Here is a 26,167-nt window from a genome sequence, read left to right as displayed (position 1 = left end):
TGTGGTCCTACTATTCAACAACACAGACTGTGTGTGGATGTGCGTGCGCACAGGTTAAAATCACCTGAGCCAAAATGCATTGATCAGTTTGATAATGCATCTGTAAGGCAGTCTAGCCAAATATACACATTTATATATGAATATATATAGAGACCTGTAATATAGATGGCTAACTGAATTAATGGTTTGGCCTTTAATTTGGTACCAGGATGAAATAAATATCTCACTATAAAATTGAGAGGATGTGTGATCTGATTTTTTCAGGGCTAACTACTAAAGTGTTCTTGAAGGTACAAACTACTGCGACTGTGCCATTTAATATGCTGCAGCACACTGTGGTCTGACTGGAGCATATAGTAAGTTTCATAAAATGTATATGTGGGTAATTATGTGAACACAATCTTCGCATTGTATTTTTGTTCTTTATTTAACAAAGACATCATGCATCACATTGATTGCACCAAATATAGTTAGTGACCCCTGCCCAAATCTGTTCTTCACACATTTACTGGCAAACGATGGCAACAGGTCTCCAATTAGGCTCCTCATATCACAGTCCTGTAGATGAACATGTTGAATTATGGACATGTACATCCGAGTCAAAAGCTACACTAGGAACATGCCAGCAATTATATCCATTGAACCAATTCATATGGAAGCAGATTCCAACCCAAATTATTTCCAATAAACCAAATGTTCTTTTGATTTCTGAAGCAACAATCACAATGCTGTCCTGTAATTAAAACAGAGCCACATCTGCTCATCTGTCCAAAGTCACACTGTAAAATGTCTTCAGCTAAATGTACAGTAGAAGATCACATTGATGATTAAAAGCTGCAGGCACAGTTTAAAATACAGGCTAAACTCAGCCCAAACACTGAATACTGATTTATTTTTAAAATCAGTTAGTTTTACACAAAGTGTCGACAATACATAATTGAAATTCTAACTGACTCCGTACGTTTTGATTAAAAACTTTCCTGGTTGGATGTGTTTTGGGGGATTGTGGAGCGGACACAAAATGCACTTATTAATTTAATGTAAATATAAAAGCATGGTCTTCTGTCTGAAGACCAGTGTTACCTTATATTTACTGTTTGTAAAATATACATAAAGATAAGGTGACAAGATTTTGCCAGACCTGTTGGTCTCAAGGCTTTACTTCAGGTCATTTGTGCACCATGAACAATGTGTTATAGTTAAGTGTTATGTAATACAAGCGTTTACTATGACCCATACAGTAAGTACACATAAGCCTTCCTATAGAGATATTAGTGGTTGCTTTGTTTCCATATTGAGTGCATGTAAAATATGTATCTCACGTTGTCATTCCCAACCAAGTTTCACAAAAAAAGCAAACAAATGTGGTTCACAGGAGTAGTTCACATACTGTTGAATGACGTTTGTCCCTCACAAAAACGCTGGCAGTAAGGCTACTGCCACTAGGTGGTGTAACATTCACATGTAATATACTGTGCAGAAGTATACTGACATATTTACGTGACCTGCGGGAAAACAGTGCTACATATTGTAGAATGATGATAGAAAAGACGGATCTTAGGTTGATGTTGTGGCACTCTGTGCTGGCGCTGGGATGCACTGGACAATGACCTGTTGAAGATATAAGTGGATGCCGCTTAGAGACGAGGGACACAAGAAGGCAGTAAAATGATGACTGACACGGAGCTAGTGTGAGATGTTATTTTATCAGAAACCCTTGTGACAAATGAAATCTGGCTCACAATGGCCGCTGATGCCTTGGGGTGTTTTATAATTAACATTTTTGAGCCTCATCAAGGAATTGGTTTGTTTGAGCTGGTTTAAAGCTGGTTTAAGGTCCAAATTAGTTTCTATTGTGAAAAAAAAATTATATTTATATATTTAATAAAAACTATATTTATATTCAGATGTATAAAGCAGGCAGTATAAACATGTATTACCTGAGTTTGTGTGGATTTCAGTGCAAAACGTGCAACGCTACTCAAGAAGATGAGGAGCACTACCACACACCAAGAGGACGTGAACAGTAAGCCTTCAACACCTAGGAGCTGTTGCTGGAGATAGAAAGTGAGAGGGACAGTTATGTATGAAAATGTTCATGTCATCTATCTGGTAAAAAAAAACAACAACTATATGTTGCAACTCACAATTCTAATGACGGCCCATTCCTTCTCCTGGCTGTAACTTGACATGCCTTTAAGGTAGGCTAAATGGCTGAAGCAGAATATCCTGTAACCAATAGAGACGATGGTTCCCAAGAGGGCAACCACATACATGGCCAAACACACAGTCACCTGGGAAAGATGAGTTCCACAAAATGAGTCGCTCATTGAGACAGAAAGACTGCAGGTGACTGAACAAAAAATCAATAACTACAGCGAGAACATAAAACCACAAATGTGCCTACCATCTTCTTGGACGGATGGATCTCGGTGTAGATAGACAGGTTTCCACAGACAAGAAACTAAAAAAAAAACCACACACACACACACACATCATGATCATAATATCATATCATTTTTATCAAAGTATATGTTGATGACTGCATGTGACTTAACCAGCTTGGATCACAGATCATGTTTATCACCTTGGGAGCCGTGGCAGAAAAAATACCCTAAAAACTAAAACTAACTCTCTTCTGTGCTGGAGTGAAATGTTTGAAGACATTTAATACCTGTGGGATAAAATCCACAGTCTACATTATAACCTGTTTCTCTAAACTTTGTGATTTGTGATGTGTGATGTGATGTGATGTGATGGTTAATATAACAGGTTTGTTAAAAGTGACCACTGGAGTCTAACTAACTGAACTTGACTGAGAGGAATAGTTTGGCATTTTGGGAAATAAACTAATTTGTGCTAATTTGAACTTTCTCCCAAAGTGGGAGAGTGGCTCCAGCAGATCCCAGAAACAACATCTGAGTTCTCTGTCCAGAAGAGCCAATCCTAGGAACAGCTAAGACACTTCACTGAACCCTCAGGCTCCCAGGCCTCTGGTAGAGGACGTGAGCTTGAAGGAGGAAACACAAGACGGCTCACATGGAGCAAGTCGGGAATTCAAAAAATAAATATACATATAACAAAATATCAAACTATTCCATGATATTTGAACACCAAGTTTTCAGCGGATTTAAAGTGCTACTCTGTTACCGTACATCACATTAGTGAATGTCATTAGTGAATACACCACAGTCCGAGTACGATGTTTCTCCATTTTGGGCATGTCATTGCCAACCACTCGAGTATTAAGTACCAGAGCTCCCTGCCAGAAGGGGATGTAGATCACACAAGAGTTTGGCAAATCTTCAGAGGCCAGATGAAATCCCATCAGGAGCTCTGCGCAGCCAAACATCAGAAGGACAATCTAAGAAGGAGGAGATGAAGGATGCATAGACAGTTCACAGCAGTGACACTTTTGCAGGTGCAGTTAACTCCTACTCAAAGCACAGGTTCTTATAACTGTCCACTATCTCATGTCCCTGTGTGTCTGCATTATTTGATATCTTACCCCAAGACATCTGGGCTCCCTCTTGACAAAACGATGCAGAGGTTTGCTGGACATCAGCTCTCTGCTGTCTGCCTCCTGTATCCCATGTTTTCCTGTTGTTCCCACTCTCGTTGTTGGCTCAGTGCCCTCCATTGTCAGTAAACTAAACGCCGTGTCTGGCTGTGGGAAGACAGAACAAGAGTTAATCGAACCAGATGAATATCTTCCCCTCGAGTGAGTCAAGGAGACAGAATAGCAGAATGACTCCAAAAAGGACAAACTGCTACATGCAAAAAGTAGTCAAAAAGAATGTTGGGGTTCACACAAAAACATGAAGTGTCCCACCTTGTTTTACTTTTTCATGCAGAGAAGGATTACGAAAGCTAGCGGGAAGAGAATGTTGTTGGTGCAAAGAGGAAGTGAGGAAATTTGAGACTTTTTCTTCTTTTTTTCATGAAGGGGAGGAGCTGGACACTTGCAGGCCGAGGCAGTTTGACACTAAAATGTCCTCTGTGTAAATCCAGGGAAGGGAGAACTGTTATGATGTCAAATAGTTTATAACAGAACAAGTGGGTCAAAACCATTTCTGCTGAAATGAATTGATGCCCTGTTGGTGAATGGGATTTTAAATTTAAAATCTCCCGGGTCACAGAAACCCAAAGATCTGGTTCCTGCACCAACACTTTGTCGAAAGTAGCGTCTTCAATAAATCTTAAGAGTCAGAAAAATATTCAAAAAAGTTCACTGGAGTCGAACGGAGTCAGTTGCAAAGAGTTTATATTGTTCTTTCAGGCAGCAACCTCAATTAACTGGAGCTGGTCCCATAAGGTAATAATCCACACAAATATATGAATTTCAACATTTCGTCAATGCAGAATACAAAGTTTATAAGATTTTGATTGTGTGCAACAACTAAGTATATCAGAACAAATCTTTTGATTTGAACTGAACACAAAGGACAACGTCTGACATCAAAAAAACTAAACTGTCTTCTTGGTGTTGTTTGATGAGGAAAGCTAGCTTGAATGTCAAACACACGGACACAGGATCTTTTCATTTGAGCCACATTCTTGCTTTATCTTATTAGTTTTGATTAAAATGTTAAGTCATTTTAGTAAATAAAACATGACAAGTAGATTTGAATTTTGGATAAGGAATTCTGCAGTCCTCATTCATTTTTTTAAGTGGGTGTGGGCTGCAGCAAGACTGTATTCGCTAGTAATTAATTTGTTTACAATATCATAATTTTCAGATAAGGATCAATTTGGGCTATATCTGAATAGATGCAGATTATTTTCAGCTAATTAACTTGGGACAATGTCATTATTTAAGACAATATGCTCATTGATACTATCAATTTCATAAGACAATATCTCTCCCATACACAGTTTGATCAAATTCACAACATCAATGTTTTGAACATATTGTCGGTCAAAGGATTTCACAAACAAACATATTGATACAACAGGGGCAGTTTATGAAAAAAAGTCCTACATTTACAATCATAGATCCCAGAGAGAGGCGGACATGTTGTCTTATACACTGAGTCAACGACCACACATCCCCCAGCACCCGGCTGGTGGTTTCGATCACTGTCTTCCCCATTTCTACCACATCCAACCAAACTGTTCACTTACTGCAGTGTAATGGGAATGGTCATGACATTTTGGTTCATCGTTGTGTAAATACATGAGCTTATTAATGTCAAAGAAAAAACAATATATCGTCATGCTCAAACACTTACTAAACAACCATCTAGTGTGTGTTGTGAAGGTGTTGTTTATTCATTTATTTGATGAATATACAATGGTGTTGCATGTTTGGTTAAAAATACATACTTCTAAAATCCGTCATCATCACAAAAACGTGGTTTTCATCACAATTATACATTTAAGTCCTCTACAGCCATTCGAGAGAACTCTGTGTGCAAAATCTCAGTCTCTCTAATCTTTAGTCTTTCTCATACAATTTCATGTAAAGGCTTGAGAATGAGTCTAAGACTAGAAGTATTAAAAACTTACTTCATCTTTATGGTTATTAAAAATACCATTGATGCAACAGTGATAACCAATGGTAAAAACAGATCATATTACATAAATTCAATATAAAAACAGCATCTGTCTATCAGCTTACGTTAGTCAAAATATAAACAAGTTGTCTTATATCCTCAGGCATGTCCTCATAGAGCCTGTATATGGTGATACACTGTACCGTATGTGTAAAATTGATGCCTTCCCGTTGCCTCAAGATCATGGGACATTGTCCACCTGCAGCATAACAGATCAAATGAGTCATTTTTGAATTCTGTATTAGTCTAAATTTAACAAAAGTGAGCAGGTCTATACTGTGCAGTCGGCTGAGTGAGACAGCAGGTGGTGCTCCAGGAGGTATGCTGCTCTTCGCCTCATCTCTCCTTCACTATTGTACTGAATTGCTTCCAACAATGAAACTCCACTGAGCCTCACAAACTCATCTGCCACCTAAAAGGAAAGAGCAATTGCTCTATGAGACACTGGTGAAATATGTTACAAAAACAGTGACTAAGCAACATCATCGCATCAGCCCTCTTGCTAATTCAAAGTAGCCTTGCTTACCTGTGGTCGGCCAATGACCAACATGAAGAGGATTTCCAGACTCAGGGTCACCATCTCTTGGTCAGCCATTTTGAGTGTTGCGCAGAGCGTAGACAGCAACCCAAGCTGGGCCAGCTGTAAACAGGACTCCTTTTTCTTGTGGGCGACGTTTGCGAGAACCCTGAGGATCTGACAAGAAGGCGAGGGCCAGTGAGACGGAGGTGTGTCTGTGAGGAATGCAGGGCTCAAACAAAAACTAGAATGTGTTCAACATCTGCCAAGGTGACTGTGAAGTATTACTACAAAAGCAATAATATCAAAAGTCTGGCTTTAGCTTGCACTGACCATTGTATTGATGCCTTGAGAGAAAGGCAGAAGCTGGATCAGTCCAGGGACCAAGTTGAGAGTCAGCAGAGCCGAGCAGAAATCAGTGGAGTGAGCTGGAAACCAGAGTGATGGGAAAGACATTGGAATAAATTATATTACAAACAAACCCTCCTATTAAATACAGTGATCGTCAGGTGGGTAAACTAAAAAACTCTGCCACACAAATTCATGTTTTGCATCAAGTATATTCAGTTAATAAGCTTTTGACTCCTCCTAAAAAAAGAGCTAAACAATGATCAATATTACTTGTGTGTATTAATCTTTAATAAGGTCTGCTGGTATGGGTAACAGGTCGGTCTAACCTGTGAGGTTGTTGAGGACCCAGGCGCTCTCCCTGGCCAAGGCAGGCTGGGTGTGTAGGTAGGCCTTAATAAGTGCACAGAGAGCAGCCACAAGTCGAACGTCACCTACTTGTGTGCTCAGGCTGTCCACTGGGCAGCAGGAAACAAGGTTTCCCACGCAGCGGAGCAGAGGGCAGACAAGCTGGAGAGGCACAACGCATGGAAAGTTAAGTTCCACGTTAGTTAAAACAACTGGTTTTCATACTTTTACCTAAACAATACAACCTTTGTTTACCATAGACTGTTTTCCTGCCTGTCAGTGTATATAAATATATATATATATTGTGGGAAAACAAATCATTTCTTGATGATGGTTAAGAAATAACCAAACGTTTCGGTTTTGAACAAAAAAGACGATGATTTGCCACCTTTTAGCAACCAATCTGGACTATTTTATCCTGCAACTTCCTTGCATACACAAAGCAGAAAAGCCATGATGTCACTGCATTAACAGAAAAAGATAACATTATCTCGCTTCATGACTCTGCAATATGATTTTCCGACCATGCTGACATAAACCAAAACAAAAGCTAATACACATTATTTCTTCTAAGCAAGTAAACAAATCTTAACATTCAAACAACAACAGAAAAAGTGTTCAAAAGCAAACCCAGCCCCCCATAAATGCTGCATCTGTTCCCTTAACTTACCAACTCCATTCCTTCTTCTTTGTTTCCTTCAGCGACAGCACCACCTAGTGACATTAGGAGAGAACTGCAATGCGACAGGGCCCCAAGAGCCAACAGCTCTCCGTTACCATCACTGCTTCGAGTTAGGAAGAGACGAGAAGTGAGGCAGATCATCATTACTATAATCATTACACTGTTTGAGGAATATTTACATGTGACGATAATGTAGTCTGTAAATAACACAGGTCTCACCTGCATGCCAGGTAGTGGAGACACCAAGCACACTCGATAGCAGGTGCCAAGCCAAAGTTTGGGTCAGGATTCAGGACTGATAACAATTGTGAAGGTAAACTGGAGGCTAGGACCTTCCTGCATACAAAAAGGAGTACTGTAACACAACTGGGGGAAATGTCTAATGTCCATCCAGCCCCCCCCCCAAAAAAAGAACTAGCGTGAAATGAAGAGTACTTACGGGATTATTTTCTCTGCTGCGTCTTTGGCCTGAAGAAGCTGAGTGAGGGAGAAGGCTGCCGCTTCCACCACTGCTAGATTGTGCTTCTGGTTCTGGACACACAAACATCACCAGTTCAGGGCTATGTGGGTCATCAGATTTTGATTTAGTTTCTTTGGAAAACTTCAACAAATTATTTGAGATTTACAGACATATTTAAAAAAGGCACAGTGAAGATATTGGTGTGACTCCTGTGATCCCAGCTGAGGTGCTGTTACAACGTCTACAACCAATGAATCTTGCTAGGTTACCTCGATACAGTTGGCCAGAGCTGGAATGATGCCCTGGGCCAGGAGTTTGTCTTTCACAACATCACTGTCTGGGAATAAATTACCCAATGTGTAGAGACACAGCTCCTGTGAACACATAAAAAAACAAATACACACACACACACACACACACACACACACACACACACACACACACACACACACACACACACACACACACACACACACACACACACACACACACACACACACACACACACACACACACACACACAAAGTTAAATAAATCTTGTGTTTAACTAGTCGATGATATTACAATGTGCCTGGTATGAGTGGCTACTAACAGTGAACTTGGTGCTCTGGCCAGACAGGAAGGTGAGCAGGTAAGGGGTGGCAGGCAGACAGGCTGGGGCCACATTGGTGTGGGGAGAGTGAGACAGCTCATGAAGACAACGAGCAGCATGCAGGCGGCACTGAGCGTTAGAGCCAGTGAGGAGACTGACCAGCAGATTCACACTATTCTCCTGCCTAGAGGGAAGAAGGATTCACAGAGAGACATGGAACTTAATGGAGTTATAAACAAACAAACAAAAACAAAACAACAATAGCATAATTTAAACTCATTTGATGAGGTGACACCACTATACTTAATGAAGGTGAGCTGTTCAGATGGGTCACGGAGAGCTTTACTCAGGGCTTTCAGGTGGGTTCCCCTCTCAGGCCCGCTGTGTTGGACTTTGCAGAGCAGGTCGACCAAATCCTGGGCAAATGAGCAATGGATAAATAAATCTGAATATCCTTCATTTATTAAACACGCTACAACAAATTATCTATCATAAGATGCTTTCAAACATGAACTCTGGGAAAATGGGTCCTGAAATTTTCTGACATTAAAGCCCTTTGAGGAAGATGTCCAATGTCGTTCAGTTAACCTGTTGTCCTGACGCAGTGTCCATGGTGACCTCTCGCTGTTCCTCATCTTCAGTCAGCAGGAGTCTCTTGCTCACCAGCTGTCGGTCTCTGCGGGCCTGTCTCAGTGCTATAGGAACAAACATAGACAAATATCACACGACTGTCTGCTTCTGCAATATTAGAGCAGCTCATACTTTTGTTCAGTGTACAGAAGCCCTACACGCGATAATTATTATTGTGTGCGTGTATTTCTTCAATAATTGTTTTTAGAGTGTTATACTAAATGGTGAAACAAATGCAAATGATATGTTCTTTACGTACATCATTAAATTTACACAAAATGTTGATTTTTTTTATAGCTGTAGTTTTTATCGCCGTGCACCTGTTACACTGTAACACAGTTGTTATCTGTGAACATATATTCAGGAACCTCTATGAGGGAACATGTTTACTCATGGGTCACAAACATCACAACAAGGGCCTAGAGGTCACAGGTGACTGACATATCAGGGGTTTCTTCTTCGTAAGTCAAAAGTAAAAAAAAAAAAAATAATACTAAGAAAGATTAGATTCAAAAGACCACAGTGGAAAACAGAGAAACACAGTAGGGAGCCACGAAACAAACATGAAGTGAAGAAAAACGACCACGAAAAGTAAAATGACCACAGAGACACTATACTGTAACAGTCGTGTTTTACAGTGTATGGTCACTAGGTGGCGCCTCCTCTTTGTGTTTTACTGGGTGTGGGTAGAAAAAGGAGAAGAAGACGCACAGCCCTCCGCTCTTCTCAGCGAGTGATAGCGATTTTCTATTTTGTTTTTGTTCTGAGTTGTATGGGACTGTACTCCTGTGGATATGTATGTCCACGTGCAACAGTACCGTGAAGTCAGTGAGGTTGCAACCAAATAAAAGTACTGTGAGGATATCCCACCTGTTGCCCTGCCGATCTTTCAGCTAGCTAGCCGGAGCTACCGCTGCCATCGCTGACACACACACACACACACACACACACACACACCCACCCTCAGCCCGCGTTACACAATACGTACAGAGAGACTACAGAGACACAAAACACAGAGAGGCGCAACAAGACCATAAGAGACAACTGAAGAGACAAAGTGACGATACAAACTAGCCACACAGGGATGCAAAGGCCACAAACACGAACTATAGGATGATCAAAATGACTCTGTAGAGACACACAAGACCACAAACTGACAACAAGGAAACGAGATGATGAAAAGGAGACACAGGTTGATGGGGGCCTACACAGTGTAACGTGCTAGCTAGTTAGCTCACTGAAGTCTGCGGGCGCTAACAGGCTACAACTTCTCAAGGCAGCAGCTTGATTAAGTCAAATGTGTTGACGTGACCTGGCTGTTGTGTAGTGACGTATCGTTACTCTGTAGAGGAAAGACGTTGACCTGACGTCAGTCCCTCTTAACGTGGCTCTCTGTCGTGTAAGTGATCTCAACTGCCGCGGCCGCCTGTCACGTTTGACGTCGCCAACAGACCTTTTTCGTGCTCGCGCCTCTTTAGCCTGAGCTCCGCCAGGCCGTCGCCCAGTCGCCCGGCTTTGAGGCGGACTCTGTTCAGCCTCCACATTGGACTCTTCTGAGGTCAGCGGCTCGGGTTCAACTCGTTTGTTCACTTATTTATTTCATCAGCGAGAGATGTTTGGTCGGTTAACGTTCTTTTTCTTCTTCTGCGTCTGGTCCGCCATCTTACAGCTGCTACGGCGCCACCTGGCGGATCCTCACGGAAGACTCTTAACCCACATAAGTACTGTATGAAACGGTGTCATATTCATACTGTTTATTAATGTGTATATATATATATATATATATATATATAATGTATTATGTATAATGCATAAATATATATACGTTAATGTCATATTCTGTTCATAATAATAAAACTTCAGACAGGATTACAAAAACTATAGCGTTTAATTTGTATGAAAAGCATATCCAACAGTTCAATCTTTTAAAACAACAACATGCTTTTCACAACTTGGACTTAATCCAAATATCAAAATAGGCTATTATCATAATTTCTTTATCATTTTGTAAAAATCGACAAAATCAAATCAAATATCATAATCAAATCCTTCTTTACGGCCACTTACAAGAACGCTGTAGTAATAAATCATACACATACAGTATCCTGACGACAGAATCATGTCATTATTCTATTTGGAACACAACAAAAATCAGAGATGTGGTTTGTGATTCAGGAGAGTACGATTTAGAATATCAAGGGGGAAATCCCTCAGACTGAAGGTGAAGGAGATTAGAAGAGACATGTTCAATCAGTGACTGAATATCACAAACATCCTGAGGGGGATCGTCCATTCCATGAAACAGTTACAATCCCTTCTGCAGGTTCATGCCAAAACATGGAAATTATCATATAAAACAGTGAGTTAAAAAGACAACTGTGTCACAGTGCGCCACACATTCAGCACGGTGAACAAATTAAAAAGTTAAAAATAAAAAGTATCAAAATAAAAAAAATCAATCCATCTTTACAATTTTAAGTGACACTTGAAAATGAAAATATGAATACAAGTTGAGTGGAAAAGGATGTGTTAGGTTGTGTGCTGATGAAGAGTCAAACGTCTTCACGACTTTGTGTCCTTGGAGGATTTCTTTTTCTGTGAAGAATTACAGAAAAAGAGCAAATGAAGTGATCTGAAGAATTAACCCCAAAACACCGGAACTGATCACGACTTCTTCCACATATCAAAGGAATGAAAGGTGCAGTTATTGTGATACCTTTTTAGGGGTGTCACTGGAGGGTGTAAGGAGGGTCCGTGTTGCTGCAGTGTCTTGGACAGACGCTGCTGGGACATCGGCAGATTTCAACTTACTTTTCTCTGAGAGAATAACACATTTATAGAAAAAAAGTGAGTCGGAAAATTACAAAAGCAGGAAAATGGCCTTTTGTCACGATTGGTATGATTCATCTACTTACTTTTCTTCTTCTCCGTTGGAGGACTCTGTGTCTCAGGATTGGGTTGAGATAGTGGATCCATGTCAGCTGAATTACTTAGCAATGACGAGTCCTTCTTCTTTTTCTTCTTCCCTTTAGGTGTCTCCTCTGGCCTTTCCTCTCCGTCACGGCTTTCTGTTGTCATATTGTCTTCAGCGATCTGCTCCGACATCTCGTTTTGATCACATTTGTCCTTTTTTTCCTTTTTCTTTTCTTCAACTATCTGTTCTGAATTTTCTTCATTGGGACTTTTCCTTTTCTTCTTCTTCACTTTGTTTTCTGTAACTGTTTGCTCTGAAATTTCCTCGCCATCAGCAGCCTCATTTTTCTTCTTCTTAGCCTTTTTTTCTTCCACTACCTGCTCTGCATTTTCTGTGTCTTCTTCAGCGTTCACCTCTGACTTTTTCTTCTTCTTTGCTTTCTTTACTGTATTTTCCATTACTTCTTCAGATATCTGCTCTGAATCTTTCTCATTAGCAGTTTTCTCCTTTTTCTTCTTCTTGGGTGTCTTTATTGTAACTACTGGCTCTGAAATGTTCTCATCATCAGCATCTCCAGTTTTGTTTTTCTCCACCATTTCATCTTCATTATCATTACTTTTCCCATCTCCCTCCTGTCCCTTCATCCTTCTCTCCTCCTCCACAGATTTATCAACACATTCTTGCACTTTGACTTCATTCTTTTTTAACCTCTCCACTTTACTCGCTTTTTCTTTTCCGCCTTCACCAGTCTCATTGGCATTCTCTACCACCTTGACCTCAGTCATCTCCTTTTTCTTCTTCTTCTTTTTCTTGGGCTCAGACGGTGGCTCATCATTTTTTTCATAAGTGGGAGTCATGACTTTCCGTTTCTCTTTCACTGGTGTCTGTTTTGAAGGAGAGACAGTGGATGTAGTTGGTCGGTCCTCTACAGTGTTGAAGTTTTGCTCTTGGCTCGCCGTGGCAGAGGAGGTGACAGGTGCAGTCTTTTTTGGACTGCTCTTCTTGTGGTCACTGTTATTTGTTGGTGCCTCTGCTGTAGCTTTATCCTCCCCCTTTTCCTTCTTTTCAGCTGTCCTATCACTCTGTTGAATGGGGGTTACAGTTTTTGCGGGAGGCTTAGCCCGGGGTTTTCTGACTCTCTTTGCCTTTGGTTGTTGTGCAGAGGAATCCAGAGCGTTGATGGTGTCCATCTTGGCTATTTCCTTCTTTTCAACTGTCCCATCACTTTGCTGAATGGGGGTTACAGTTTTTGCTGGAGGCTTAGCCCGGGGTTTTCTGACTCTCTTTGCCTTTGATTGTGGTGCAGAGGAATCCAGAGCGTTGATGGTGTCCATCTTGGCTATTTCAGAGTCTTTGGACAGGGTAAACAAGGTGAATACATTGAACAAACATGGCTAGGTGGCACAAAAGTTTAAAAGAAAACATCAATGGCGACCACACAGCTACTGCACACAGCTCTGTATGAAATCACCATTTTTCCGTGGTGAGCTTGTTCATGGGTGGTTCTGTCCCGCCTGCTGGTGTCTCTCCCTTTAAGCTCTCCCCGTCTTTACTTCTGCAACCACCTACTCTCACCTGTAGTCCTTTATCTAACTCCCAAATCAGTTTCATTGCTTCTCCGTCTTTAGAAACATTAGCTGTATCTCACTGCAGTGAACTGGGACTTATTGCTTATCTAAATAGAATGACGTCCTTATACACAATTTATGCACAGGCCGTGTTTCAAATGTATGTAATGTGGAGAAACACAGTTGAATTAACTGCTGTTCTTTGGCATAAAATATCAAAAGCACTTCTGGTCCTGACGTGTTTTCTCTGTCCCGCGCGCACACACACGTACCTGTCAACTGCAGGACAAGTTTCTTCCATTTCTCTTCATCCAGACTGCTGTCAGAATCTGAATCATCTCCACCAGCAGACACGACTTTGTCCTTTGTTTGGGTCTTTGATTTCTTTGCCTTGGTGACATTTCCTACAGATTTTCCATCCGTTTTTTTCCTTTTTGCTGGCACAGACTAAAATAAAGGAAAAACACAGTTTGTTTAATGTTTGAGAACTAAAACAATGAAAAAAATAATAATAATAAAAACTCACCTTATTTTTTGGTGTCTCTGTTTCATTCCCCAGTTTATCCTTCTTTTTCTTTGTCAAGACTTGATGAAAAGAAGTGGTTAGAATTGATTAAAAATGTATTCAAATGCCCCACCAGACTCTTTTTATTGTTCAGGGACTGATGCTGACAGCTTCAGTCACACGTACCGACAGAGTGGACAGTGGGGAAAAAATAAATGTTAAAAAGGTTTTAAAACATCTTATAGTTTATAAATGAGGAAAAAACAGGTCAACTGCGCAGAGTAATCCTGGTTTCAGCTCGCTGAATCGTTGTAGCCCACAAAATGAAACAGTAATTTAGTTGAATTATTAGGCTCCACACAAATATTTCAGCCCCAACTTAACTTTCACTCCTGCAAATTTGAAATAATTTTTTAGGGAAAGAAACAGTCATACCTTTAGCCGGCGTCCTTCCTTTTTCTTTAGAACCGGTCTTCTTGGCTGAGTTAGACTGCCTTTTCTTTTTTGAGTCACTGTCGGGAACAAAAACAAAACTTGGTATACATCTCCTGCTACAGCTTAAGATGTCCAATCAAGGGGGTTGATATCTGACAGAGATCTCCGACTCACTTTATCCATGAACTGTAGATGTCCAGTAACGATGCAGATAAGTTTGTCTCCACCTTCAGATAAATAAAAAATAGAAGAATGTTAAAAATACACAGATTAGACAGCTTTTTTTTCCTTTTTTCTTGATCTACCTAAATTGGATGCAACCTTGATCATGATATCAGATTCAATGATGTTTTTTTTCTTCTCAGGAGACATTTTGACTTGTCGTAGCAATAAAACCACAGATGAAACTAATCACAGCAATGCGGGTCTTCATTTCAGGAATTATTCTAATGCAAATTAAGAAATGAATAGTGAAAACTACACTTGTATTAGACAAGTGAAAATATCTACTCAACAATCTGCATGCAACAAACCACTGTTACCAAACAGAGACTTTTTGGGAGGAAAAAACTCATTGAGAGTGTGCAAGTTTGACCAATCACCTTTGTCAAAAATAATATGTCACTTTTACAGAATGAACATATTATGACGGAGCCTCACTAGATTTTCCTCCTCGTTTCACCTGTGCAGTGCCGTCTCTGTGCAGAGGACATTTAGATTCAAGTCAACTCTGGTACATCACAGCTCGAGTATGTTCTGACGAAATCAAATAAACACTTTAGGACAGAATGTGGGGACTTGAAATTCAGCTTGTGCCAGACTTTATAGGTCAATAGTATTGTGTGTGTGTGTGTGTGTGTGTGTGCGTGTGTGCAAAGACCGACAGTCACATTGTTGTGCAGCATCTATTACACACAGTTACTGAACACGTCCCAAACTAAGCTGTCGCAGTGTGCGTGAGTGTGGGTGTGTGTGTGTGTGTGTGTGTGTGTGAGTGTGAGTGTGTGTGTGTGTCGACCTGTGGGTTGAGCCTCTGCAGCTCGTCGGCAGCTGAGTGGAAGCCATGCTCCTTCAGGTGTCGGTAGATCAGCTGGGTCAGCTCGTGCTTCGGTGCGTTCACGGACATATCCGAAGCACGAGGACGCGGACGAATACGCGCGCGACAGAAACGAACGGCAGTATTTTCATATTCAAACTGGCCACATGGCTCACGGAAGCGTTGACACCCCTCCAGTGAAAGCGCGCACGTTAGCACGTTGCACTTTCAACTGAGAGGAAGTGGTTCCGTTGACCGCGAGCAGTGCACCACGGGAACTGTAGTCCGCCCGTCGTGCGTCGGCCGCCGCGTGATCCTTGGGCAGTGAAGCGCAAACCCTGTCAACGACAAGACGCCACACGGAGTTATAGGTGTTGGTATAGGTGTTGGGAGACATTTTGCAGTCCTTTGCAGTTTCAGTGCAGTATCTGGCAGCTTTAATGTTTGGGCCTGCACAGTTGTTTCAGCTGAAACCAGTTTCCCTTTTTTAAGCAGGAAGTCATACTGGCCACAGTATTATACTGAGCCGTGCATACCAACCCCTACTCTTTCCATTGCTTTATTGTCTTCCCGCCTGTAACTTTCCCATGCCTTCGCTCGATTTTATCCAGTTTCAGCCCAGGTGCATAAAAACCTAACGTGTGAATAGACGAGTTACTCCCGTAAGCCAGTGAAGGTTTGTATTATTTGGATCAGCTTCATCATTTTCCCCAAGGCCAACCTGATTTTATTGTAAGAGATCAAATAAAAAGGACTGGGCTGATCTGTGAAGTCTGAAGCATCTGCCCCAAGGTTGCTTCATCAGGATCTTCTGCAAAGATATTTTTTAAAAACGGTTTCTGGTGGTTCTACATATACGCAAAATGAATTACGCCATCTGGTTTAAGTGAAAGCTCAGACAAGAAAGAAAACAAAATAAACTGATCAGATTAGCAAAGTTTTTAGTTCGTTTAGTATCTGCCTTTGACTAATAATTCTTAAAAGTCTTAAAAGTTGCAAATGTTCAAACTCAGAATCAAACTTCCCAGAATATTCTCAGCTTGTTTCCTGAGTTTGACAAAGATCCACTCAAATCAGTATCAAAGCAACTTTGAGAGGTGAAATGTTTGTGATGAATTATTTTTCTGCAGGGAAACATCTTGTTGATTTGCCCAAGTGGTCCTGTTTCCTTCTACAGTCCAAGCACATGCAAGTTAACTGGAAACTCTGTGTGTGATACACTGAAGACCCTGCCATAGGGGCACCAAGGATGATTGGTTTCGTTTTTAATGAGCAAAGTAAGCCACGGTATATTAAGATGTGATGATGTGCAGACACAAAAAGGTGAGAAATTAAACCACGGTCAGTAAACCACTGACTCCACCATTATTATCTAGTAGGTCATAAAATAAACCACCTCTTCTTGTCTGTTTCTGGCTGCCATTACATTATCTTCTGTCGTGGGTATTTGTTTCTGTACTCCTCTCTTGCCTCAAATCTCTTCATGTTGGAAAAAACATCCACCAACCACAGTACCTGACGATCCACCAAATATCCAATCATGTGGACAAATCAGAATGTTTTCAGAAGCTGTCAGGAAGGTCAGTCTCTTGTCGATCACATTTATTTGCAGACCTTTTTTTTGTCTGGTTGGTTTGGGAGGAAGGTAAAGGTGTCTGGGTACAACAGGCTGCCAGGGAGTAGAGGTGGGAGAGCTGGTGGTGAGACCTTGTGGCAAACAAGAGGAGAGTTTTTAGTAAGCAGTGGGTCAGCCGGAGCAAAACGACTGAAAGAGTTCCATTCATTGGGCAAAACCAGGAAAGAAGTGTGTATTCCAAACTCGTCATCAGTGCTCAGTGGGTCTCACCAAGTTTGATTTCACCATCTTACACAACCTCTATCCCCAAAAAACACACATGCAAAAAAACCATTGGTTTAGCCTAAGGTGAGCTGGTAATGAGGCTGACTCAGCTCCACATTCTCCGAGTGTTGACGGGACAGACCACTGAGGTTTTAAAAAAGAAAAAGTATTTGTAAAATAGGAAACATCGTATTTCCTGAGCTCATCACCTCTAAACATCAAAACACACTGAATTAAATTTGACCTACGTTAAGTAAGATTTTATACAGGGAAAAGGAATGAAGCAGCAAAAGAGAGGACTGAATCCTTAAGAGAGAAAAAAACGTATTTCCCTTGGCTTTGATGACATGATATAGTAACACTGACTGGAATATTTGTACAGGTTACCCTTGTAAATGGCAGTCTGTTTCACAGGAAATAAATCTACCTCACATTCCACATATTAAGCTGCTCACATCTGTGCTCACTCTGCACGTAATTATCTTCAACTACAGCCACTAAGATTTGTTATTACTGGGGACCTTTAATGTATCACTACTTGTCAGTGCTTCCACGTTGTAAAACCCTTTTGGGCAAAACACTTTCAGATCTATTAATACCTCATAGACTGTAAAACCAAAGCATCAAAACTAGCTGACTGGTGAATATAACTGATTGGTTAATATATTTAAAAGTAAATTCAAGGAAATGTCAAATACAGGTGGCTTTGCTGGAGAGTCGTAATGAAGTGTTGCTACACATTTGGAATCAGAAGTCAAATCTAATATAAAAGAGCCCCAAATAAGTTTGGTGATTTGGCCCCAGAATATGGTTTTAAATACTATTTAATCTGTGTATCTGAGCTGTAAGCATTATGTTTTGGTGTTGTCCGTCCATTTGTACGTGCGTCACATGATACCTGTGAGGGAATTTCTTCGAATTTGAATCATAGGTTCACTTGGACTCAGGGAGGAACTGATTATATTTTGGTCTGTAGAGGTCAAGGGCCAAGGTAACTGTCACCTCTTAAAATGCGTGTTTAGTCTTGTAAACACAATATCTCAGGATCACTCTGAGGGAATCTATTCAAATTAGGCAGAAATGTTTGCTTGCTCATGCTTGTGCAAGGGTTCGCTTGCATCATTGCAACAACATGATTGGCCTGATTCATTTCCGTTCTGCTGTTGTAAAGCAGACGATTGGCTTTTTGGATAGAGTGTTGGAATGTGTCATCCAGCATCCATCTTTGGTGTTGCAGACGTTTGTATTCAGGATTCTTTAACTGTTTTGTTTCACTCTTATCCCGTGCCTGCAATAAATAATCAACATAAAATGTGTTTTTCTTGTTGTTGTTGCAGACACTGCTCCTTCCCCTCCCATTGTCTCAAGGTTATCCAAATGCAGACTGCATTATCTGCATTTTAATGTATATGTAGGTTGTTATTATTTTGGGGTAAAATTATCAACCTCAAAACTCATAAAATTATTATTTATTTGAAAAGTTATATATTTATGTTACTCACTGTTACACAATTTTTGTGTCACATTCAAGACTGTTAAAGTTAAATAGCTGAACCAAGAGGGAAAAAAAGAGTTCATCAAAAACCCCTGTTTTGATGAACTGATGTTGAAAAGATGATAACAGATATTTAAAAAAAAAAGGAGATCTTGAAAAACTCTTAAACAAAGGTACTTTTGTACATAGTGGAGGGGCGACAGGCTGCTATTGAAGTAAGGGTTTTGGCTCTGGGTCATAACACAGGAAGAAAGAAAACCACCATCCAGTCTTTCTCGGATTAGAAAATATGGGTAAGAGGGGGAGTAATGTGCAGCTTTACTGGCAGGGCTGCGTTGATTAGAAAGGGGTTAGTGTTCATGGCAAAGGGGGGCAGTCGTATTCAGTAACAGCACCTCTTCCTTCAGCCAAAGCCAACATCTGGTGCCAACCGACACAGAGCAGCGGCAGCGGCAACACAGAGTCTCCACTTCCCTTTCAACTCATAATTGCGTTTCATGTTTTTTCAGAAGGAACCAGGCTGGGAAGTGATGTAAAAATGAGAGGATGTTGTCAATGTGTTGGTCTGCGTTTCTTTGTGTTTGTTTGGAGCATATGAACTCTTTCTGAACTAAACCACACTTTAATTATGCTTTTATATATCAGTAAGTGTTGTTAAATTTACAATGTTTCATTTCACTGGAGTCATACTAGAAGAAATAGGATAAATTAGGAGTGTAACGAACAAAATAAAAACACAACGCAGATGTTCACTAAGCAAATACATGCAACTCCGAGACGCTCCCCAAGAAAGTTGAGTTCAAGGCCGAGAGTCCATTTTTAAATGTACGCTTTGTAAGGATAATTATTCCTTTCATAGCCCCACTTTGATGCTACCTATGTTACTCAATTAGGAAGTATGCAGAAAGGAAAATGGTTTGAAAACATTCATCATCTAAACATTTACAGTTGGGGGAGCAGGAAAGAGCGACGAAAGGGGTGGAGAGATGAAAAGAGCAGTGGAGTCTTAGAATGTGAGCTGGAATCAGGCTTTCATTTCCACTGAATCACATTTTTCGTCAACAACAACTGAGTGTCAGTGACTTAGTTTAACTCTAAACATACCTGACACGACCACCTACTGTGTCTGAATCACACTGTTTCTGCAATTAGATACCTGCGGTCTACAGGAATGCTATTAAGTTAACATATCGTTCAATTTTAGCTTATTTTGACATTTCACAGAAGCACAAGCTAAGTTGCGACAAAAACGTCTTAAAATAACCTCCAGAAACCAAGACCGGTGTTTGTTCAATATTTGGGGGTCAACGAAAGCCCGCCCAGCGGTGTATTGTAAGGCAACTGTTTTCCATAAATACTGTCATCAAAGCATTGCTTGGTTAATGGTTGAATTCTTTATTTAGGCAATATGACAGTTTTAAATCTGTGGTATCAACCTATCATCATTTTCCAGGCTTTACAGAATTACAAGTATGTGGGCACATGCTTTTTATGGTAATAATTGTTATTTGTGTTGTGGTATTGGCTGTAAGTAGAACTGTTATTGACGGTTGTGAGTTGCCTCAGTTTCACCTCTGACTAGCAGAAAGCAGGTGTAACATCCATAGCTATTAGCTACACACACACACACACACACGCACGCACGCACGCACGCACCCACACCCACACACACACACACACACACACACACGCACACACACACACACACGCAGGCAGGCACGCACCCACACCCACGCACACACACGCACACACACACACACACACACACACACACGCAGGCACGCACCCACACCCACACCCACGCACACACGCACACACACACACACACAAGCTCCGCTATCTGCCCCTGCTCTTTGTTGACTCCGAGTTGACTTTTGCGTTCTGTTGTTCAGACTCATTTGATATTTACTATGATTAATAATATCAAGTATGCACTCGATTGCACAACAGTTCTGTTTTTTTTGTGGGATTTTTTTGAAAACCTTCAGCCGTCCAAACTGCTCCATCTAGGAAAACCGTATAAATAAATAGGAGGGTGTAAAACTTCAGGTGCACCTCAACCTTTTTTTCGTCTCTCTCTTTCCTGACTTGACCTGGCTTAAACTCAGACACTTTGCTCCATAGATGCCTCTGGTGCTGCTGCTGGGCAAACATGCCTCTTACGGGAGGCTCATACTTCCTTGGCTGCCCAGCGACCTCCATGCCCCAAGTCCCAATATCAAGATCACCATTTTTAAGGTGTGATGTTTTAATTTCAACAATTTTTGTGTCGGACGTTTTTCGCCTCCATGACCTTAAGTTATTCAACAGATTTAGAGTTTAAAGAGAAAACACTTTCTGACATATCCTAGAATGAGTACACAGAACATGAGCAATATTTGGGTCTATTACACAACCAAAACAGTATTTAATGCATGGAATAATATCAGCTTGATAATGACCCTAACCAACTGACATAGGGTATTGGGAATTAAAATATGCATTGAGGATAGGAGTTTGCCTCCGGAAAAAGTTTATTGGCATTATAAATGCGAGAAAAGATCTCACTGACTTCTATAGAGATTGACTTCTTTTTGCAGGCAGTGGTCGACTCATCTGACATACTATCATTTGAATTCATTACAATTATGTAACAGAAGTTAAATAAATAACGGGGGAATATTGCGCCCCCTAATCTGACGTTGTGGGGGAGGAGGAAGTTTCCAAATCTGTTCTACTATCTGACGAGCATGTCTGATGGAGTATACTGGCCCTGTAAATGTTGTGATGCCCCCTTTGCAACTGGAAAAGATTTCAATCATTGATGTCCTTTTTTACAGTTCAACCTTGTGTGGCTCTTTACAGACCTTCGCTGAGTCCCAGTCAAAGCTGAATCTGCAGCATGGTGAAGGTCTACAGACAAGATGCTGTGAAGCCATGGCTGAGGCTGTGCAGCCCTGCTGCTTTCTGTTGACCCGTTGGATGATTTGTAAAGTGGTTCTTTGACGCCTGGTTGGAGATGTTATCAGAATCTGGAAAGTCTTCTCCGTTTCTCTCCTCAGGTCTGCAATACCCATAAAACAGCAGGAAAAATAATATAGTGTTTGTGAGCGCAGTGGAGTGGAGAGGGGAACAGTGTGTGATTGTGAATGGGCCCCACAGCTGCCTGGGACTCAAATCTCCCCCACACCCCGTGTTTTTCTGAGTGAGGGTCTCTCTGTAGAGCCTCTGTCAGTCACAGCTAAACCAGGTCACGATTTTTTTCTTGCTTTCTAGTAATTTGCAAAGTTAGCCGTGTGCTTCACTGAAATCAAATGACAGGGACATGGTGTGAATGAAGAGGAGGGTGCATGGTGTGATTCCTTTGGCTGCTTTCGTGTTGAAAGTTGCCTCTAAATGAGTGGAGCAAAATGTGAAAAACTGCCACAGAAGTACATCATCAAATCCAAGGTTTTGTAGAATAAAATCCAATTTTAGCAAAAATATTAGTGCCCACTAATCTGAGATGTAAACTCACCATTAACACCTGGATGTTGTAGAAACATTTCTGTGTTGTTTTGGGGAGGGGGGGGGCTGATGTTATTTCAGTGAGGCAGCATGGCAAATGGGTGGGGTTAATGGGACCACTAGGGAAAGTGAAATGCTTTTCAAGGAGGCTGAAACAGTTTGGTGGGTGAGTAAGGATGGAGGTGTAGTACTCTTTGAGAAGGGATTTTGGGGGTCTGCTAAACAGCCAAGAGGATATTTTTCACTCCTGAGCCCCACACCATAATGATTTGCTAATATCATACAAAATACGAGTTAGTTTGATTGATATCAAGCGTCACAGAAACCATGGCAACAACAGCTCTGACCGGTTTCTCCATGATGAGCCTGCTCAGCCTCGGATACCTGACCTGGGATGTGATGAGTCCTAACCAGGTGGAAAACGAGCCTGACCAAATCTTTGGAGACACCTCTCCCACCACTCCGCAGCCCCCTCACATCATTTTCATCATGACAGATGATCAGGGGTTCAACGACATTGGCTACCACAGCTCTGACATCAGGACTCCGGTGCTGGACAAACTGGCTGCTGATGGAGTGAAGCTCGAGAATTATTATATCCAACCCATCTGCACCCCTTCCCGAAGTCAACTCATCACCGGCAGGTAAAGTGTTATTGTTATCTACAACATAAACACAAACGTTCTATATATTACATGAGTTTTTGGCAACTTTGTTGTGTAAATAGATCATTTAAATGTTTTAATAAGCTATAACATTCAAACTTATTAGGGATGTGCAGAACCAAATTTATATAATATTTAATTGAATTGTTATTGTGTGTGTCAGGAAAGTAAACATATATAACAAAGAAATACAAACCCAGGCTTGTCTTTTGAACCTTGTGCTGTTTCTAAAAAAACAACTTCTTTTGAAATGCCCTCCATTGCATTTTTTTTTAAACGTATAAACTCTATATACCGTATATATCTTACTAACTTACTCTATTCATTTTCACTCTGGACAGACTATTCCACTGAGATGTGAAATTAAAATACTCTCCTCTGAAAAAGCAGAATTCATTTATGTTTTAAATCTCTTGCATTGACCTGAGGATTATAAGATAGGTTTGACACAAGGAGGTGACTTACAGCCACCACACGGCCCATAGTTTTTCCCTTCTGAAATAAAAAGACAAATGTTCTAAATCTTAGATCTGGTAATGACAGTGCTGTATGTGGTCTCTTCCTCACCACTACAACAACATTATTGACCACATTATCAAATTATTTCCTCTCCTAACCTCTTATCTGGCAGATTAGATTATTGTAAACACATTTATCCTTCTGACAGTTTTTTATCATCAATACTACAGGTACCAAATTCACACTGGCCTACAACACTCCATCATCCGGCCCCGCCAGCCGAACTGCCTGCCCTTTGACCAGGTCACCCTCCCTCAGAGGCTCCAGGAGCTTGGCTACTCCACTCACATGGTCGGCAAGTGGCACCTGGGCTTTTACAAGAAAGAGTGTTTGCCCACTCGGCGCGGCTTTGACACGTACTTTGGCTCCTTAACTGGCAGCGTCAACTACTACACCTACAACTCCTGTGACGGCCCTGGAATGTGTGGCTTTGACCTCCATGAGGGGGAGTCGGTTGCCTGGGGCCAGAGGGGAAAATACTCCACCCATTTGTACACACAGAGAGTCCGCAAGATACTGGCAACCCATGATCCTCAGTCCCAGCCTCTGTTCATCTACCTCTCTTTCCAAGCTGTTCACACACCCCTGCAGTCTCCACGGGAGTACATCTACCCATACCGCGGGCTGGGAAATGTGGCACGCAGGAAGTATGCTGCTATGGTCTCAGCTGTGGACGAGGCAGTTCGAAATATAACATACGCTCTCCGTAAGTATGGTTACTACCAGAACAGTGTCATCATCTTCTCTACTGACAACGGTGGCCAGCCATTGTCTGGTGGCAGTAACTGGCCACTGAGAGGACGTAAAGGCACCTACTGGGAAGGTGGTGTTCGTGGCCTGGGGTTTGTCCACAGTCCTCTTCTGAGGAAGAAGAGGAGGGTGAGTAAAGCCTTGGTGCACATTACTGACTGGTACCCCACACTGGTGGGACTAGCAGGTGGCAATGAGTCATTGACCGAGGGGGTGGATGGGTATAATGTTTGGGAAGCCATCAGTGAGGGTAAAGAGTCGCCCAGATTGGAGATTCTGCACAACATTGACCCTCTGTATAACCATGCACGCAGTGGCTCCCTGCAGAAGGGATTTGGGATTTGGAATACAGCCATTCAGGCCTCAATACGAGCTGGAGACTGGAAACTCCTGACGGGAGACCCTGGTTATGGAGACTGGACCCCACCACAGATTCTTCCAGGTTTTCCCAATGGCTGGTGGAACTTAGAGCGCCACACTGCGCCCCGGAAATCAGTTCTGCTTTTCAACATCTCTGGAGACCCCTACGAACGTTTTGACCTATCTGAGCAGAGGCCAGATGTGGTCAAGCAGCTTTTAGCCAGGCTGGTGTTCTACAACCGCACTGCAGTGCCGGTGAGGTATCCATCAGAGGACCCACGGGCTGACCCCCACCTGAATGGAGGTGCCTGGGTCTCCTGGGTGGGGGATGAGGAGGAGGACAGCTGGGACAGCGTTTACCAGAAGAAGAACAAGGATTGGAAGACGAAGCTTAAACTGTCCAAAAGCAGGTCATTTTTCAGGAGACTCAACACTAGGATCATGTCCAACAGGATATAGAGAGGACAGGACTGAGAAAGATTAAGAGGAGACACTGAAAGACATTGTTTGTATCAAGGATGTTTTGAAGAACCAGGTGCAGTGTTGTAGGATGGAGCTATATGTTCAGTCTCTCTGTAAGAACTGATTGATTAAAAAAGTCCAGTGAAAATGTGTAATTCAAATGGTTTGTATCCACTGAATGAAAAAATCTGTGCCCCTAGATTTGAAATGAAAAGCAGAACAATTTGAGATATTTCTAGTATGTAAACAAAGAGGATGATTTATTATAATGAAAGGAAACTGTCTTCCCAGGAGACCCAGACATACTATATAGGGTTGCTTTATAACATCAGAATTGCTGTACGCAACAAGAGGACATAGTGACAAGGAGAAATCTTCTGCAACCATTTGTAACTATGATTAAATGACAACTACCTCCATGTCAATGCGACATAAGTTGCATGCTTTATTTCATTAATTCAAACAATTTTACAACTTCTCCTATTTATTGATTTGCACACTTGAAATAAACGAATACATTTGTTACAATTTTTTTTTTTTACTTCTCAGGAACACATCTATTAGATCACTGGGTTTATTGAGTCTATTTATACCAATCGTCCTTCTGTATATGTGTTATGCCCCGACTGGGTGGGCTAACAACATGATCACCCATCTTCCCCAAGTCCAAAGTAGCCACAAAGGACAGAATACTATAAGTGTTCAACTGAAATGTATTCCATAAATGTTTTCAAAAAAAATAATACTTCAATTCTTCAGGGTGGACAATGGCCAAAACAACAAACAAACAAAAATATCTCAACATTTTTTTTGCAATTTAACCTATCAGGATATGAGGAAACAAAAGTACTACCACTAAACTTTCTGACTATCAAAAAAACAGGAGAAAATGTGATAAAAGGAAACAGCGGTCGACCCCTAACTCCAACAAACGATCCATTTTTTTTGTTATTGGACGACAACACAGAGCAGATGTATTGTGTGTGTGTACTGTTGCATG

At 41.3% G+C, this 26,167-nt stretch overlaps 3 protein-coding genes across 7 annotated transcripts; 1 reads left to right on the top strand and 2 right to left on the bottom strand.

Moving 5' to 3' along the window:
• Positions 1-402: 402 nt before the first annotated feature.
• tmco6 (transmembrane and coiled-coil domains 6) lies at positions 403-10,816 on the bottom strand. Of its 4 annotated transcripts, none has more exons than XM_035649524.2 (19): positions 10,586-10,816; positions 9,091-9,197; positions 8,806-8,918; positions 8,503-8,686; positions 8,180-8,284; positions 7,890-7,981; positions 7,670-7,786; positions 7,439-7,553; positions 6,750-6,930; positions 6,406-6,500; positions 6,082-6,249; positions 5,833-5,967; positions 3,833-5,754; positions 3,509-3,667; positions 3,254-3,364; positions 2,408-2,464; positions 2,148-2,294; positions 1,941-2,054; positions 403-1,611 (listed from the first exon to the last, which is right to left on the bottom strand). In XM_035649524.2, the coding sequence occupies exons 1-13, from the start codon at positions 10,674-10,676 to the stop codon at positions 5,737-5,739; spliced, it is 1,521 nt and encodes a 506-aa protein (XP_035505417.2). In that variant the 5' UTR covers positions 10,677-10,816; the 3' UTR covers positions 403-1,611; positions 1,941-2,054; positions 2,148-2,294; positions 2,408-2,464; positions 3,254-3,364; positions 3,509-3,667; positions 3,833-5,736. The 4 variants fall into 4 exon arrangements, with proteins under 4 accessions (XP_035505417.2, XP_035505418.2, XP_035505420.2 ...); XM_035649525.2 differs by having other exon boundaries at positions 7,439-7,550; positions 10,586-10,815; XM_035649527.2 differs by lacking the exon at positions 10,586-10,816 and adding an exon at positions 10,445-10,582.
• Positions 10,817-11,001: 185 nt separating this feature from the next.
• Positions 11,002-15,844, bottom strand: LOC118319258 (nucleolar and coiled-body phosphoprotein 1). 2 transcript variants are annotated; one of them, XM_035649511.2, is made up of 8 exons: positions 15,573-15,844; positions 14,729-14,781; positions 14,555-14,631; positions 14,141-14,199; positions 13,887-14,061; positions 12,048-13,397; positions 11,849-11,913; positions 11,002-11,727 (listed from the first exon to the last, which is right to left on the bottom strand). In XM_035649511.2, the coding sequence occupies exons 1-8, from the start codon at positions 15,678-15,680 to the stop codon at positions 11,695-11,697; spliced, it is 1,920 nt and encodes a 639-aa protein (XP_035505404.2). In that variant the 5' UTR covers positions 15,681-15,844; the 3' UTR covers positions 11,002-11,694. The 2 variants fall into 2 exon arrangements, with proteins under 2 accessions (XP_035505404.2, XP_035505403.2); XM_035649510.2 differs by having other exon boundaries at positions 11,849-11,949; positions 15,573-15,842.
• A 6,695-nt stretch (positions 15,845-22,539) lies between these two features.
• On the top strand, positions 22,540-25,315 carry arsia (arylsulfatase family, member Ia). The gene is made up of 2 exons (XM_047334312.1): positions 22,540-23,055; positions 23,766-25,315. Exons 1-2 carry the CDS (start codon positions 22,739-22,741, stop codon positions 25,162-25,164), a joined length of 1,716 nt encoding a protein of 571 aa, XP_047190268.1. The 5' UTR covers positions 22,540-22,738; the 3' UTR covers positions 25,165-25,315.
• Positions 25,316-26,167: the final 852 nt, after the last annotated feature.

Source organism: Scophthalmus maximus, chromosome 9, assembly GCF_022379125.1.
Source record: "Scophthalmus maximus strain ysfricsl-2021 chromosome 9, ASM2237912v1, whole genome shotgun sequence".
Classification (NCBI taxonomy): domain Eukaryota; kingdom Metazoa; phylum Chordata; class Actinopteri; order Pleuronectiformes; family Scophthalmidae; genus Scophthalmus; species Scophthalmus maximus.
Note: the sequence above shows the minus strand (reverse complement) of the source record. Positions and strands in the feature narration are given on the sequence as shown.